General features: G+C 30.7%; 1 protein-coding gene across 21 annotated transcripts in view; it reads left to right on the top strand.

The window, feature by feature from the left end:
• Positions 1–18,255, top strand: part of LOC127711442 (ubiquitin recognition factor in ER-associated degradation protein 1-like) — a 410,122-nt gene that overhangs the window by 78,988 nt on the left and 312,879 nt on the right. For 19 of the 21 annotated variants that reach the window (XR_007986703.1, XR_007986702.1, XR_007986704.1 and 16 more), the window contains one exon: positions 14,929–15,006. Coding sequence is in view for 18 of the 21 variants with exons in the window: in XM_052217501.1 (XP_052073461.1) it covers positions 14,929–15,006 (78 nt within the window). In the remaining 3 variants the exon portion in view is untranslated. Of the gene's footprint in view, positions 1–13,583; positions 13,653–14,928; positions 15,007–18,255 lie in introns of all 21 variants that reach the window. The other 2 variants (XM_052217512.1, XM_052217496.1) reach the window with 1 other exon arrangement.

Raw genomic sequence — 18,255 nt, 5'->3', positions numbered from 1 at the left:
TGTTTTTAAGTATATTTGTTTCAATTATTGTTTATCATAAAGGGGCGACCATTAATAAAATTATGATATTTTGCATGGGGCCGGAGGGGATAGACAGGTTTTGAAAATGAAAAGTCTAAACTGTGGAAAAAAAAACAGGCACAAGAAAATGAAAGATGAGTGACGCTACAGTACCTACAGGTAAAATGTACTGTTGTTTTCCCCCGCCTGACCCTCCTGATAAAGATAAAACCCGAAAAGTGCTTCGGACGCAATAAAGTAATAAAATTATCCCATTTTGTCACCAGGAAGCAAAAGAAGTTAAGTAACCATATGCTGGCAACGTATTGAAGCTCATGTCTTAATTGATAGGCATAAAAATAAAATGAAAACGTATGATTACCAATAACAATCTACTGGAGACAAAATATGTTGGACTTGGCAACCAGTATGAGGGTCTGGATGGGGGGTCCTTCATTTCTGTATTCTTTAATGTTTTAGGCCATTTTTAAGTAATCATTATACTTGTTGCCAATTATTCTCTATTCGTTATATTTTAACACCGCATTATTATCTTTTCTTTATTTTTTGGTCCATTTTCTATATTCTTTATATTTTATGTCCGTTATTCTCTATAACCGTAAATCCATCCAGACCCTCTAGTATAGGTCACCATATAGACTTCACAAATGAGCAAAACTCATCCCGAAAAGGCCCCAAATGGCAAAATGATTAAATGCTTATCCCCGATTTGAATTGTGAACTTGCGGAAATTAGTTTTTCAATCAAACGATCTTAATAAGAAAAACAGATTATCGTCCTGAATGTTCGTGTAATATTGGCAGAAGGACCTTGGTCATCAATTCTAATCACCTTAGAAGCTTAGGTCCGAGTACACAGTTATTTCGTAGTGCATTTCTTTTAGACAATAAATGGAAATTAAAAAAATCCCACCTGCGCTTTCTCAATTATATTTTTACAGTGTGTTGTACTACTTTTGGGACAAATTATATCAAAATTATAGAAAACTTCATCGGCTCTAACTCAAAATATGGACAATTTCATGTTAAGGGGGTCTTAAAATCTTTTGACAGCTTCCGAAGTGCTAATTTTTAACATTTTTCAGCCGGACCAAATCACTACTTTACTTTAAAATTCATGACCCAAATTTTTTTACAGTGTCATTTCACCCCCCTACTAACTATTTGAGTTATAAAACATGGAGAAATAAATTTGGAAGGGGTATAAAAAAGATCGACAAGTAACACACTGTCCACACTAGGGACTATATTCGTGGACAACGAAAATCAAAGGACGATAACTGTGTACCCGGACCTAATAGGGTAGAAAAAGTTGACCAATCTTAATGAAACTTGGTATGACCAAAGCTTATTAAATTATAAGACTGCTTACAAAGTTTCATGGCAATAGGATATATATTATAGACAATATGACTAATTCTATATTCAACATTGCGTGTTAAATTTAGACGTTAAAATTGAAAATTTTCAACTATCAACATTTGGGGCTTAAAAATTTAAAATATTGCAAAAAAATACTTTTGAAATGCCTTAATATATAATATATTATGTATTAAAAGCAATAGAGTACTCATTTGTTTTAACAGACTTATCATAATTATTAAAAAGTCAAATTTATATGAGCCTGTGGCTAAAAATGGACGTTTTACAATGAAGGGGGGCCTTACATGAAGATGTAATATTTTCCAGCAATTTTAAATTTGTAAAGCTTTTTGGTTATGAATAATCCTTACATATGTATTTAATGTACTTTAAATGGAAAGAAAACTTACAAATAACATATCACATTAGTTTAAAAGGGTCTTAGGCCAAGTAAGACTGAAAATAATTTAGGGTCAATTTAGGCCGTATCACATATTTACATTTAAAAATGCATATTGAAGCTATAGGAAATAAAATTTTGTGTCTTTTCTATCATTTCTATACTCAGGAGACATGATACAATAAATCTGAGCACAAAAAGACTCTTGCATTCAACTTTTTTTGCAGACAGTATGGTCTGATACAAAGATTTTTCACTTTTTAGTGAAAAACATGCATGCAATTTTAGTCTCAACAGGCTTATATTTGAACCACTTGCTATCCTACAGAAGAAAGGAAAGATACTATGTGACATAAAACAGGTACAAAAGACATTGTCAAGTGCTTTTTATACAAATTTAGTGAGGTCTTTATAATGGACTTCAACTTTTATGTTCCAAGCTCCTCACATTTAACTTGATCCAAACAGGGCGTTAGACGAGGATCATATATACAACACATTTTGCACATATTGTCCGAGATAATCTTCTTTTCTGTAGATTCAGAGTTCACAAATGAGTAATACAACTGGATTGAAGCATAGAAACACAAATATTGACACATAAAAACCTGTCAGATAGAAAGTGAGAATGCCACTTATGCATCAAAATTGAAAAAGCTATGAAATGCTTATTTTGACCATAAAATGTCAAAATTGGTCATTTTTGCAGAAATTCTATCAATTAAAAGTTTAAATCCTTTAGTTTTATGCTATTTGATAAATTGACACCATCAAATCATTCAGGGAAGTTGCCAAAGTACAGATTCTATATTTTCTGATTTCACCTCTTAGGTCCGAGTACACAGTTATTTCGTAGTGCATTTCTTTTAGACAATAAATGGAAATTAAAAAAATCCCACCTGCGCTTTCTCAATAATATTTTTACAGTGTGTTGTACTACTTTTGGGACAAATTATATCAAAATTATAGAAAACTTCATCGGCTCTAACTCAAAATATGGACAATTTCATGTTAAGGGGGTCTTAAAATCTTTTGACAGCTTCCGAAGTGCTAATTTTTAACATTTTTCAGCCGGACCAAATCACTACTTTACTTTAAAATTCATGACCCAAATTTTTTTACAGTGTCATTTCACCCCCCTACTTACTATTTGAGTTATAAAACATGGAGAAATAAATTTGGAAGGGTATAAAAAAGATCGACAAGTAACACAGTGTCCACACTAGGGACTATATTCGTGGACAACGAAAATCAAAGGACGATAACTGTGTACCCGGACCAGAATACCAACCTTTCAATTCTTAAAAGTAAAGACTATGCATCCTCATTGTTTAGATTGATAAAGTCTTTTCCATTCGTCGACATTATCTCCGATTTATATACTATTGATCTGATAACCGCGGTGTATACTTTAACGACAGGGCTAGTTTTCTTATCAAATAAGTAGTAACCTCCCTTGTTAATGTGATGTTGTAATCAATTGTTTTTTTACCATCTTTATATAATATTTCATTGTATCATCTAAATTTGTGATTCATTTAATATTTAAATATAATAATTTTATTTTTTATTATAGATAAAAACAAGGAAATTTGAAAGTCTTTGATTCATTAATCACCTTTGTTCAATTCATTATTCGGGCAGTCTATTTTGTCTACATTAAGCAGTAAGGACACCGGGGTAATTACAGGGATGTAAACGGACTACGTTGGCATATTATATTATCAATGGATATGAACATAGAACAATATAAAACGAGAATTAAATAGAACAAAATACAGAAATTGAATCCAAATGTAGATTTTTTTCTTGTTAAGTGAAATCTAAAACGAAAAACGAAACACTTTTGTTTTTCATTTTAGTTTGTTTGAAATCAAAAACAAAAAATGAAAACACTTTCTTTTTCCGTTTTGGTTTTTGAGAAATCAAAAATGAAAACTCTTTCGTTTGTCGTTTTTTTTTTTATATCTCAAAACGAAAAACGAATGGACGCAAATATACACGGACCCAGAACATCTTCAACATTGACTTCCTATAATGCATCAAATAGTTCATTGATTAACATAATTCTATGTGAAAATGAGGTTGATAAAACAGATCACAAAACACTACATAGAAAACTAAAGACTGAGCAGCAGGAATCCCACCAATACTGGGGGTGATATCAGGTACTCTGTTAGGGTAGGCATATTCTGTTCACATGTGACACCAATTGTGTTGATAAAACATCTGTCAATCATATAGGGAAGACAAAACGTATGCAATATTACCTTTAATTGAGTGGCAAATGATAACCTGTAATCAGATACTGTTCTTTCAATGTTTTATTTTGAGTGATATAAAATGATTCAGTCAAACCTGTCGTAACCGAATTTTGCATAAACCGAAGTCCTGTCTAAACCATACATGTTCATATGTCAAGTCATATCAAATTTTTATGTTTTGTCAATATGATTTAACAGAACATCTGCCAAAACCGAAGAGGTTGGATTAAGACAGGTTTCACTGTAATACATAAGAGAACTACCAAAACATTAGGACAGCACAATAGACCACACCAATCACCAACAACTGACTATTCAGTAAAACACACTTAAAAATATAAATACAAACAACAATGAACAACATGTATTGTCCAGATTGCCAGATGGGGCACAGGCACAACATGTGGTTGGTTCAAACCAGTTTTACGTGTGCTCAGACCTTCCTCTCTAATGACTGTCTATATTTTGCCTTATTCAGTTAATATTTATTCAGCCTTTGTCTGCTATAGAATAGATGGTTGAATATTTTGTTTACTGGTGAAGCTTAAATAGTCAGGAAAGAATTAGAAATTTGCAACATTCTGTTTATTGATTGATGGCAGCAAAATATAAGATTTATTGAAACTGTACAAATAACTGTTAGCCTACTAATTTTCCAAAAATGGAAATGACCATATGAATATATTTTTATCAAGCACTTTCATACTGATACCAACAGTAATGGAGATTTTCATATCATTTAATGATTTATTTTACAATAAAATATATTCATAATTGGGTACACAAGTTATAATGTATTGAATAATAGGAAATAAACAATATAGATTAATAAAACCATATAAACCATCTAGAGGTCAAGTAAAATTAGTCAATTAGTTCTCTGATTAAATCCTTGACTGAGCATCAGATTGGGGAACATGTTGAGAAGTTTTGCCTGTTTAACTAAAGGAGATGTAATATCAATCAAGTACAACGAACGGGTAAGACAAATTTGTGTTATAATAAAACAATGTTTTTGAAGAAAGTAGTATGCATAGTTATTAATTATTTTCTAAAGCATACAAATATTATGCTGCCTGGAAAAGGAAGTGAATATTGAAAATTTTGCAAACTTTATTTCCATTTCCTGAATTTTTACCTCTGTTCAAGATTTAGGTTTTGAAAGTGGTTGTAAGTAAATATATCTTGTGCATTTGTCAACTATAATAAATTGTCTTTGCACATATATATATATATATTAATTGTAATGTAGTACCATAATAAACATACTGATACTGTTATAAACCAAAAATACCAGTTCATACGTTGCAGAGAAGTCATTGCTAATATATTAAGAATTACAGTAATTAAAAAAACAAAACATAGACCAAAGTAAACAAATTGCTGGTAATCTTCAATTCTATAGAATCCTGAAAGTGGAAACCTGAGTATTCAGGATTATTATTATAAAACACATAAAAAGTAAAAATTCATATAAGCAACAACCTTAAGTTATTTTGCAGTAATGTAATAATACCAACAGTTTTCGATGCCTATGGCACTTTTATCAGGATAAAACAAATTGGGAATTGATAATTACAAGTTGAAATGTTACAATGGTAAGTAATTATAGATAGAAAGTGAAAGTATGTATTACAAAAACAAAACACAATTGTATGTATAGGTGATATGGGATGATATGTCCTTCTTGTTTCAATAATCTTAAAATACCTGATATACACTTTGTGAAAGGAGAAGTATGGTGAGTATAAAAAAAGGAATGGTTCTTGCAAGGTATGGAATATTTTTAACACTATGGATTACTCATTGGGTATTATCTACTGCACCTTAAATTTAGGGGCACAGAACACTTAAGAAAGATAACTCTTATTCATAATCTGTTTCATTGCAGTGTTTTAAATTCACATGCAATATGCAAGAATTTAAAAGATCCAGATCAGAATGTTAACATTGTTGCTAAAAGCAGACGTTTACCTATTATTATTCTTTTAATCTTTAAATTCATTTAAAGTAACACTATTTCCATAAATGAATCTTCAAAGAGATCAAACACGAAAATTTCAAAGCAAAATAAATGTAAAATGAAAAGCAGGAGGTCAGATTTTGTTCAAATGGGCAAATGAAGGAAAACAGAAGGACCCAGGTGTAGTTGGCATCTTTACCCTCTCAGTCCCAAGAGGACATATATGTCCACCAGCAGTCAAGCCACAAGAGAAAATTTATGACAATGTCACAAAGTTATATAATCGAGAAGTAAAATAACCGACATGACTTATAAATAAGTACTCATTTTAAAACCTTCTATTCCACAAACCTTTTATACGTATTTTCATGCAAATTTATCCGAACAGTACATCAAACAGGCAGTCAATGTTTTGAAACTTTGTAACTTTTCTTCTTTTAGCTTTCATTTTCTTTTTTAGAGTTTACTTTCCATATTCTGTGAAGAAATGTATTGCCAAGCTTGCAAATTGTAGGATTTTGTTTTTTATTAACAACATATTCAATTGTTGCTTTTGAACATTTCCAGTTATAATGTTTAAAAAAATTAAGAATTTACATTTTTTGGCGTTTCGTGACATAAACGAGATTAATCTAAGTAACGTCAAATATTACGTCATATATTATTGTCGGGCACTGATTTTCATCTCAATTTAGTTGAAAGCTGCAAAATGCTTATCATACTAAGAATACACTAAGAAAAAACCTTGTAATTAATAACCAACACAAACTAAAGAGAATGAAAGTCTGATTAATATAATTCGTACATATTCATGGCAGGAATAAGTTTGAAAAAATAAACACGCTTTTTGAATAATCGAAAATATTCAATCTTCAACACCATCGCGGCTGTGACTTAATAAATGTATCTTTTAATTTGCCAAACTGGTTTTGAAGAGGATTTGTTGTACAAAAAATTGCTATAGGCTGCCTATCTACAGTGTATGTATAAAAGTGTATTTTTATGTTTTGAGTTTGATTTGCTTTTTTTCAAAGGTGTAATACCACTAAATCATAGTACGTCACATCCGATTGCATACGAAAAAGGGTCGAAAAAAGTATTCCCTAGAATTTGACAGTTGCAGCAAAAAAAGTCTTCTGTAGGTATAATACCAAATCATAGTACATCACATCCGGTTGCATACAAAAAAGGATATACAAAAATATTCCCTGGAATTTGACAGTTGAAAGAAATTAATCCTATATTTTTCATTGCAGTAAAAAAAATCTTATTCATAAACATAATCTTTGGTGTTTCAAAGCACAATTCTTTTTTTTATTTGGTGTTTCTATAAAATATTTTGGAAACTTGAGGTTACGTGGCTACTAAAGCTTGTAAACAGGATAGAAAGGGGTGGAAATTTGATTGGTTAACTTCCAGTGACGGTTTTTATTTTATATACAATGAAATGTTATGTGAAATATTGTCTGTAGTACTGGATAGGATAAAACTTTACTCATGCTAAGCATTTCTTTATTTGAAACAAATATAAATTATGCACAATTTTTTGAAAAGTGCAAATTTAACAAAGACTAATAGGGAAAACAATGGTGGTAATACACGTATTATGGGAAGCTGCACATGCACCTTCGACCTTGCATGTATTCTCATTTGTTAAAATTTCATGCTATTTCAGTGAAATAATGCAAAAAATTAATATTCTGAGAGGATTGAGTCTTAAAAACACATTTTAAGAGAAATTGCCTTGAAATAGGTCTCTTCCATGAATATTAGTAGACATAGCAAGCCATACTGAGTGCTTTGGAGAGTTTTTTCTTACTTGTTCTTCTTATGTCTTGTATTTTGCTATAATAGAAAACTTTTTCCTAAGTAATACACTAATAAATAAAGAGTTATAAGTAAATGAAATTATTTTTGAAGCAGTAACAACAAATTATTCACTGAAAGGGAAGCATTTTATGTCCATCTCTGGAGCGCTGCGTAAATTTAAGTTTTATGTAAGGACTTATTGAAACCTCCATAGAGTCAATACTTTTATGTGGATAGTTTATTCAGCTTGAATACTTCAATTACTCATCTATTATCACATTTGTTGCATATATGTGTGAAAGGTACCCCGAAATTTTGATCTATTGGCCTAAAAAGCTGAAATTTTGAGGAAATCAGAGGTATAAATGAACCAAAAAAGACCTTATAATGAAGAAAAAGATGTCCATTAGTGGTATTTTTCATCCCAGAGTCATCTTTTGTATCATATTCAACTGTTTGTAGGCAGATGAGATAAATATTTGCTCATTTATTAGTCCACAATATATTATATCATGATGCGGCTTGGATTGGATTTTTTGAAGAAATGTTGCTCGAATCGCTGTAGATGTCGTCTTTTATTATACTAAATTTTTCTCAAACTATTGAACTGATTATGACAAAACTTGACAGTAATGCTTGAAATAAGCAGTATTACAAAGGAAAATAATCACATTCAGTTTGTTCAACAAAAAAAGTCTTCTTTAGGTATAATACCAAATCATAGTACATCACATCCGGTTGCATACATAAAAGGATAAACAAAAATATTCCCTGGAGTTTGACAGTTGTAGGAAATTAATCCTATATTTTTCATTGCAGTAAAAAAAATCTTATTCATAAACATATATCTCTGGTGTTTCAAAGCACCATTCTTTTTTTTATTTGGTGTTTCTATAAAATAATTTGGAAACTTGAGGTTACTTGGCTACTAAAGCTTGTAAGCAGGAAAGAATAGGATGGAAATTTGATTGGTTAACTTCCAGTGATGGTTATTATCTTATATGCAATGAAATGTTATGTGAAATATTTCTGTAGTACTGGATAGGATAAAACTTTACTCATGCTAAGTATTTCTTTATTTGAAACAAAGATAAATTATTTTTTGAACTAATATGGGAAAACAATGGTGGTATTACACCTCAATGCTCTTTATTTTCGTCATTATAAGGGATCCGACTTTTGATTAAAGTCCACCAATGAGTCTTACGTAGACAAAACCGGCGTCTGTCAGACTAAATTATAAGTGGTATGATTAATAGTGAGACAACTTTCTACCAGAGACTAATTGAAGTAGAAATTAGCAACTGTAAGTCAATCTGATATATTTTTTTGTACAATAACCAAACTTCATGACGATATATCAAACTCTAAATAACCTCTAGTAAATTGACCCTTATTCAACGAAAGAAATTACATAAAATTCTCTTTGAAAATTTGCCGTTGTTAACTTCAGATGTTTAATAAGCAACAATCAATCAAAATAAAAAATGACAATTGTCTTTAGATAACATTCTCCCCTTTCCTGTAATAGCATAAAGGGGGCTCCAATATTTGGTCTATGAAAAACATATCTAATCAACATATAGATGTCTGATTTAGATCATAAGAGTGAGCAAATTACGATGGATCTGAATTAAAATCAAAGTGATGAAAAAACTATTTCGGGCTTGACATATGGTGTACATGTATATATACCTTAATTATGTCTTCTATGTGTTTATGTGTCTATTCGTTATTTTGATGTTTGCTTGCTGTCTCAGTGATGTATACCCTGCATCTCTTTTTGTTCATAACTGTTCCATATTAAAGATAGACTTAATAGACACACCAATCAACTTCACTTACAGAAAAAACAAAATAATTAAGGGAGTTTATTATTTAGTAACTTTTGGCAAACACGTATAGTGAAACTAATGAATCAGTGTTTCCAGAGATGAGATAGATGACTTGCATTTCTTTCGTCCAAATAAAGTTAGGGGAAGGCCTTAAAACAAATCTTCGAGTAGATGTTCAATCCTAGTGTATCCTTTATTTGCTGTAGAATTTCGTTTTCTTGCTATGCAATATATATAAATGGGTGTTCTAATACCATTCGTAGACCTTTAAACTTTATCTTAATTAAATTTTCGTTCAATTATAATTAAAAAGAACACTATGAAGTTGGCAAATTGTCCCAAAATATGACTGTACATAACTTTTTTATTTGATTTGGAGGCAAACAAATTTTTTTTTATGAATATATGAATTTAGAAATAACAAACAATTCCACGTTGAGTCTATAACGAAAAAAATCCGAATCTCATCGGCATCGGCATGATGTTTGGCTATTTTTTTTCTGTTTGCCGGAAGTTTTCTCATAAAAAATGATGAAAAATTATACTTAAATCGATATCGAAAAAAAAAAAAAAAAACTTAATTTGTGTTGTATAATTCTTTGAATTATTCAGATAGTTAAAACGTTTTTAAAACTAGTATTTGACAGCGATTTAACGATTAAAGAGATGGACATAAATAATCCTATGTCCTGCTCTTTTAAGACGGAGTATAAAATTGTATATGTTTTAGTTAAGTACATGCATTCAATTAAATTCTGGGTGTAATTGTTTTAGAAGAATGTTTTTATTCCCCCCTCTTTTGGTCGGCTGCACGTCCGATTAAAGAGATGGACATAAATAATCCTATGTCCTGCTCTTTTAAGACGGAGTATAAAATTGTATATGTTTTAGTTAAGTACATGCATTCAATTAAATTCTGGGTGTAATTGTTTTAGAAGAATGTTTTTATTCCCCCTTCTTTTGGTCGGCTGCACGTCCGATCAGGCTTGTTTTCCGCCCTGACCACCCACGGCCTTTACATTTTCTCCCAGCGGACAAGCCTGTTGAAATCTCAAAAAGTAGCAAAGTCAGAATAAAGATGCGGTCAAGTATTTACTAATTGCCGGCATATTGTTTAGTTATGAAGTAATGATTTTTAATTGTTTTTCAATTAATGAAGAGATATTTGTAGACTTCGGCACTACTTATAGAGAAAAATTCCAGACTTCAGCAACGTGCTTCTGAATCACCAGAGTTAAAACTACAAGAGAGTCATTTGTTTTTTAATATTTTTTACCACAATAAAAACTTCTTTTAGTTAAATTATTTAAACAGAAATGAACTGCATTTCAAAAATACCAAACTGCGATAAAATTGGATTAAAAGTTTTGCAATCAAAAACACTTGACACTATGAAAATCGATTAAACAATAACTGTTTACAAGGTCACATGAAGGTTATAATGGTCAGCAGGCACACCTCCTCAAGATGATACATCCACATGACATAGATGAAAAACCTAGGTCAAAAGACGAAAAAGTCATGGCCTGGTCGTTTTTCTTGCAAGAAAATACATTAAATTGACCGTGAGGGCAAATTAAAATGTCACTAGAAGGTCACCAGGGTACCAGACACTTAACATCATGATGATACATCCACATGCCAAATGAACTGCATTTAAATAATATCAAACTACGATAAAATTGGATTAAAAGTTTGGCAATCAATAACACTTGACACTATGAAAATCGATTAAACATTAACCGTTTACAAGGTCACATGAAGGTTATAATGGTAAGCGGGCACATCACCTCAAGATGATACATCCACATGACATAGATGTAAAGCCTAGGTCAAAAGACAAAAACGTTATGGCCTGGTCGTGTTTCTTGCAAGAAAATACATTAAGTTGATCGTGAGGTCAAATTTGAATGTCACTAGGAGGCCATAAGGGTACCAGACACTTAACCTCATGATGATACATCCACATGCCAAATATCTAAGGTCTAGATCAAAAGAAAAACAATTATGGCCCATATATCAGACCTGAGGTAATTCAACACGTAATTGTAATTAGCTGTAATTAATTACAAATTTGAAAGTAATTCAATGTAATGTGTAATTGAGCATATTTACAATTACATGTAATGTAATTGAAAGTAATTAATTACATTGACTTTTTGCCATGTAATTATGAATCACATTTAGATATTTGCTAGGAAATTAAAAAAAAAACCCAACATTTTGTGCTTTTCTGAGATGCAATCAAATATCGTATGATTGGTACTTAGATTTTTTTAAATACTGTATAAACTTTTTTTATGTGTTGAAAAAAAAATAACATTCCTTAATAATAATACTTTATGAATCATTATAGCAAGTAGTATAATCCTTATTTGTATTTAATTCATCAATTAATTTTTTTCACATGCATTAAACATCTAGAAATTATGAACAATAAAAATTTATTGACATGATTGACATATAATTTTTTAATATGTTGTTCTAACAATTAACAATAATCGTAGCCTCAAGATATTTCTTTTCACTGTTCAAACTAATTTAAAAAGAATGTTCCTCTATGAAAATGCCCCAATTTTTCTTTTAAACCATCATCTTTACATGTTAAAATATGTTCAAATGGTTATTATTTAAACTCATTCTACAAAATTTTTAATATATCAGTCAGCACATACGATAAAAGAATGGGGTCAAATATACTAGACAATTCTGACTTGCCAAAAGACAATTTTGGATAGGTAATAAAAGCAAAATGCTATCATTACTCTTCTGTAATAAATGGAAGCTTGAAAGTTAGTTTAAGTTTTATGACTCACGTGAGATAAATAAGAAAACCTTTTTAAAACATCTAAATAAATCTTAAGAATATAAAAAAACATGTTTTCATTTGTATCTATCTATATATCATTACAAAACGTTTTTTTTTCATAAAAAAAAATGCAACCAAATAATCAGCATTGAAAATCTAAGGAAGAGTAAATGTTAGAATGAGGTTAGAAATTAGAACTTGTACAAATGTTCTCACTATAAAAAGTTTCATTCTGGCGTGTTTTTATTTTTATGATTTTGTCTTATATAATACAGCTCTTTTGGATAAACGTATTTGGTAAGTAATTAATTACATTGGTAATGTAATTGTAATGTAATTAATTGTATTTGAAAATCAATGTAATTGTGATGTAATTAATTACTTTGGCATGTACTATCATAAGGGAACTTGCTCTTCATTTTTGAGGGTTGGGGTATATTTTAAGCTTGAATAAAAAAAAACAATCTGGCGGTTACATTGTTATCAATTTTTGCAAGAATAACAGACTGGTATTGCACGACAAATGGTTAGTTTAAAAAAATAAAATAAACGACGCATATTTTTTTTAAGAACGTTTATTTCTTAAAATATTTGACCAATCATAGTCAATTTTGCTCTCTATATCTTAGACACCCCTCTACCCATACCATATGTAGGTGGCCATATCTTTCTTAACAACGGTTCAAATCTTTAAGATTTTTTGCATGATGTTTAGCTAGGCCTAATTCATCAATGACATAAAAAAAAAATAAACGACAGGTTTGTTTTGTGATAAAATTTTTGGTCCCCCTTAAGGAGAAATATTTAAAAAAGTCACAACATTATTGTTATTGTTAGATTCAATTGTTTTGTGCTTTAGGAACACATAGAAAAAAAAGTGTGTCAAATTGTTCTCTTTCAATTGATGGTGAGCACAAATGTATTCTTTTTTTTTGCAGAAAATGTTAAGTTCTATTGTTTTCATTGCATGATTTTAGATAGATGATGGAATATCACTTGTTCATTCTTATTTGGTGCAACTGTTAAACAAAATGAAATAAACCAACAAAAAAAAAGAACATTAAAATCAACAAGGTGTATTTCTATATTAACAGATGATTAAAGTTCATGGTTTATTCCAGGAGTATGAACTATGTGTACTTGAAACCAAACCTGATGATGCTATATCTGTTATAGAATGTGATTTGAATGTAAGTTAACATATCAGTTACATTATATACCACAGATACTGTAAAAATATTTAGATTCGAGGGCATCATTTTTTGTATATTGATTCAATCAATGGTTACTAGTCTTGACAACCAATTTATTTTGCTACAATATGAAACATTGACAATGTAAATAGAAAGAGATGTAGGATAGACAATAATCAGAACAGAAAGTAGGACGAAGTGTTGTCAGCAACTCAACAAAACAAAAAAAAAAACACAAAATATAAGTTCAATTTCAAAGTCAATATAGTGACATTGAGACAATTATTTCTTAATCCATTGGTTTTAAGTGGAATGTAGTCTAACTGCAATACCTGCAAGCTTACATAGTAAGAAACAAACTACACAAATTTAAACCCTTATCATAGATTGCTTGGTGGCGTTGATAGCAATAGCATTAAGCAATACTTTGTTTCAAAGTGTCAAAAATCAATCTTATCCTAGACTGTTTAAAATGGCGAATAAGATACTTTCATGATCAAAACGTTACAAAATAAAAATTACCTTTATTTTTTATCAATCATTTATTCTTGACAGAACTGTATATCAGTGTTTAACTTGTTTTAAACAATAAACTTGCTTTTAAATTGAAAAATGGCAGAAATTAAATGTGCTGTAAAAATTCAATAGTTGTCAGAGTCAAACAGACTGGTAAAGGGTTATTTCATGCAACACTTGTTATTTTTATTCAACATGTTTTCATGTATATATTGTTTTCCTTGTTGATATTCACAGGGAAAATACAATACCAAATCAACTGACAATAGGCAACTTTACAAACATTGATTGATTGATTGATTGGTGTTTAACGCCACTTTCAACACTATTGTGCTATTTCGTGGCGGTCAGTTTTTATTGGTGGAGGAAGCCGGACCTTCGGTAGGAAAACTGACAATCCTAGTCAATTAAGATTGGTGTCGAGTGCAACTACCCCGTGCGGAATTCGAACTCACAACCTCAGTGTTGACTGGCTTCTAATACAGTAGTTCGACTAGTTAGACCACTCGGCCACCAAGGCCCCTACTTTACAAACAAGATACAATCATCAAGATAGCTTAATTTGGAAAACAGAATATTGGTTAATGGCTCAATACATGCAGTATGTAAAAGAAATAACTGGAAGATGAATACCGTAAAAATAACACAGGAAAATAATATACACATGATTGATATATTTATATATATATATATCTATAAAAAAATCAACTATTGGTGTTGATAACATCATATTTTTGTTGTTCCAATGTCTTTACAGGTTGATTTTGCACCTCCAGTTGGTTATCAAGAACCAAAAAGACCAGAGAAAAAAGAAGCTGAGGATGTACATATGGATGTATGTATCAAAATGAGATTAGCAGATGCTTTGTATAGGCAAATTTCATTTCAATCTCCAATGCCCACATCAACCTGACAGCAGGGTTTGAGTGCTCTTATATATCAAGGGTTATCATGGGATTTTATATAAATGAAGAATATTGTATATATATACATGAATATAAAAGTCCGGTTTTTATCATGGCCATCATGACCCACAATGACAAAAATCTAGAAGTTTATTAGGAGCATGATATTGAGACGTGTGAATAATTTATTCATAATATTTGTGTCTTCATGGATTCGAGAACATCAATTTTTGTAGATACAATGTAGGTTTAATTAATGGTTACTGGTCTTCACAACCAATTTGATTTGCTACAAAATAAAGCATTGTAAATGTAAATAGAAAGAGATGTGGGGTAAACAAAACATAGAACAGAAAGAAGAACGATGTGTTGTCAGCAACTCAAAAAAAAAAAAAAAAAAACATTCAAAAAAACCCCACAAAATATAAGTTCAATGTTAACGTCAATACAATGACATTTAGACAATTATTTCTTAGTCCATTAGTTTTCAGTGGTTTATAGTCTAACTACAATACCTGCCAGCTTACATGATAAGAAAGTAATCTACACAGTTTTAAACCCATATCCTAGATATCTGGAAGGCGTCTGTACCAATAGAATTAAGCAAGATTTGTTTATATGTACCAAAAATCAACCTAATCCTAGACTGTTCCAAATGGGGAATACGATATTTTCATGATCAAAACTTTACAAAATAAAAGTTAGCTTTACCTTTGATGTTCTATCAATCATTTACTCTTGAGAGAACTGTATGTCAGTGTTAGACTTGTTTTAAACAGAAAACTTGCTTTGAAATTGAAAAAAATGGCATACATTAAATGTGCTGTAAAATTTCAATAGTTGTCAGAGTCAAACAACATGTTAAAGAGATACAGGAAGATGTGGTATGAGTGCCAATGAGACAACTCTACATCAAAGTCACAATGTGTAAAAAGTAAACAATTATAGGTCAAAGTACGGTCATCAACACAGAGCCTTGGCGCACACCGAACAACAAGCTATAAAGTTAAAGCAATTAACAGCAATAGTCAGGAAATTATTTTCATGCAATTTCTATCGCTGAAATCTTTTTGAATAAGATGTTTACATTGACAGACCTTTTGAGATATTGGCTGGTACAATTCAACCTGGTTGTATAAACTAAGGATGTCAACATGTACTCGAGTGCTCTAGTATCGTTCGTTATTTCTGACTTTCGAATACCTAAATGAAACTAGACTTATTGGTTTCCTGTTAAAACATTGTATCTTTCTTTCCACAAAGCTAATTTTCAGTCAGAACACACCAGTGATGCCTCAATATCATGCCTATGTAAATAGGGCTACTTTACGATTACACAATGTAAACGTTGCTTAACCAGTTTGACTGTGTAGTAATGGTAATAATTTATATTCATATATGTGTGTTTACCAAACTATGAATTAGATTAAATGAATTGCTTTTACTTAATGTACTTAAAAGTACAATTAAAAAATTGCTGCTAATTATGGTTTATATTAATAGGTTATAATGCAGAGGGGTTGATGTCCATTAGACAACAACCCATAAAGCATTAAATGTGTATTGTGTTCCAATATTGTAAAAAAACAATTCCGGTATGGTTTGATAAAATCAAGAAGTACTTCATAACTAACTCTTCACAGAGTTGACATCCCTAGTATAGACCCATTACTGATATTGACAACTGGATAATCATGATAATACATGTACTAGGACAGCATCTTGTCATCCTGACTATCAATATATTGTAGAAAAACCTTCAAACATGTTGACATGGGGAAAATTTGAAACGTGCAAATATTTTTATAAAACTAACTATACAAAAGTGAAATGCAAGTAAATTACCCACCAAATCCAGAGAGAAGATGAATAAAAATTTTGCTAACAGAATTCAAAAACCACAGCAAAATATGAAAAGTCATTACCTTGATTGATAAATATAAAATAATGAGACAACTATCCACCAAAGTAAAAATAAAGTGGATGTAAGCTATTATATTCAACATGTATGGTTAATCATTTTTCATTAACTTGACAATAATACATGTTGTCTAAAATCAGCAAAGACCCATCGAAACAACATCTGATATAAAAATTTAATTACACTTTTAGATATTTGGATGATATATTGGCTCTCTATAATGACGACTTCAGTATGTACACTAAAAAGATTTATCCTGCCGAACTGGCTTTAAATAAAGCTAATACTAACAATGAACACGGCCCTTTCCTGGATCTTGATATCTACATCTTTAATGGGAAGCTTAATACCAAAATTTATGATAAAAGAGATGATTTTTCATTTCCTATTGTTAACTATCCATTTTTAGATGGCGACGTTCCCTTGTCACCATCTTACGGTGTTTATATATCTAAACTTGTTCGATTCGCTCGTGTATGTAATAAAGTATTTGATTTTAACGAAAGAAATCTCTGTAATACTGAAAAATTATTACACCAGGGTTTTCGATATCACAACCTAGTTAAAACATTTACTTAATTTTATCATCGGTACAAGTACATCATTCGTAAATATAAATCAATATGCAGACATCTTATACGTTCAAATATTTCACAACCAATCTATTATGGTAATATTCTTTACAAAACACAAAAATGTCGGCATTCACCAAACATTTAAACAGACTTATTCAGAAGGGAAATAGTTACGATACTGTTGTCAGGTCATTAAAGATAGCATGTTTTGGTATAAACATTGATTCACTCATAAGGGTCTTTGCAACGGAAATGAACACATTTATTTTTAAACCAGTTGTTGGCATGATACGAGGTATGTTCTTCTCACATATTTAATGATGGTATGATACTAAACCCCCAAAGAGAGATTGTGCTTCATTTTGATATGACGAAGACATAATCTTTCAATCGGTATAATTGAGGTCTGCAGCTGGCATGTCAGTAACTGCTAATAGTCATTTGTTAATTTATGTACCATTATCATTTTTCTTAGTTTCTTTTGTTACCTATTTTGACATCGGACTCGGACTTCTTTTAAACTGAGTTTTACTGTGCGTATTGCTGTGTGTTTGTTTTTCTACATTGGCTAGAGGTATAGGTGGAGGGTTGAGATCTCACAAAACTTGTTTAACTCTGCCGTTTTTTTGCGCCGGTCCAAAGTCAGGAGCCTCTGGCCTTTGTTAGTCTTGTATGATTTTTAG

Source organism: Mytilus californianus, unplaced genomic scaffold (assembly GCF_021869535.1).
Source record: "Mytilus californianus isolate M0D057914Y unplaced genomic scaffold, xbMytCali1.0.p SCAF_8, whole genome shotgun sequence".
In the NCBI taxonomy this organism is placed as follows: domain Eukaryota; kingdom Metazoa; phylum Mollusca; class Bivalvia; order Mytilida; family Mytilidae; genus Mytilus; species Mytilus californianus.
The sequence above is the reverse complement of the archived record's forward strand: the minus strand, read 5'-3'. Positions and strand labels throughout refer to the sequence as shown.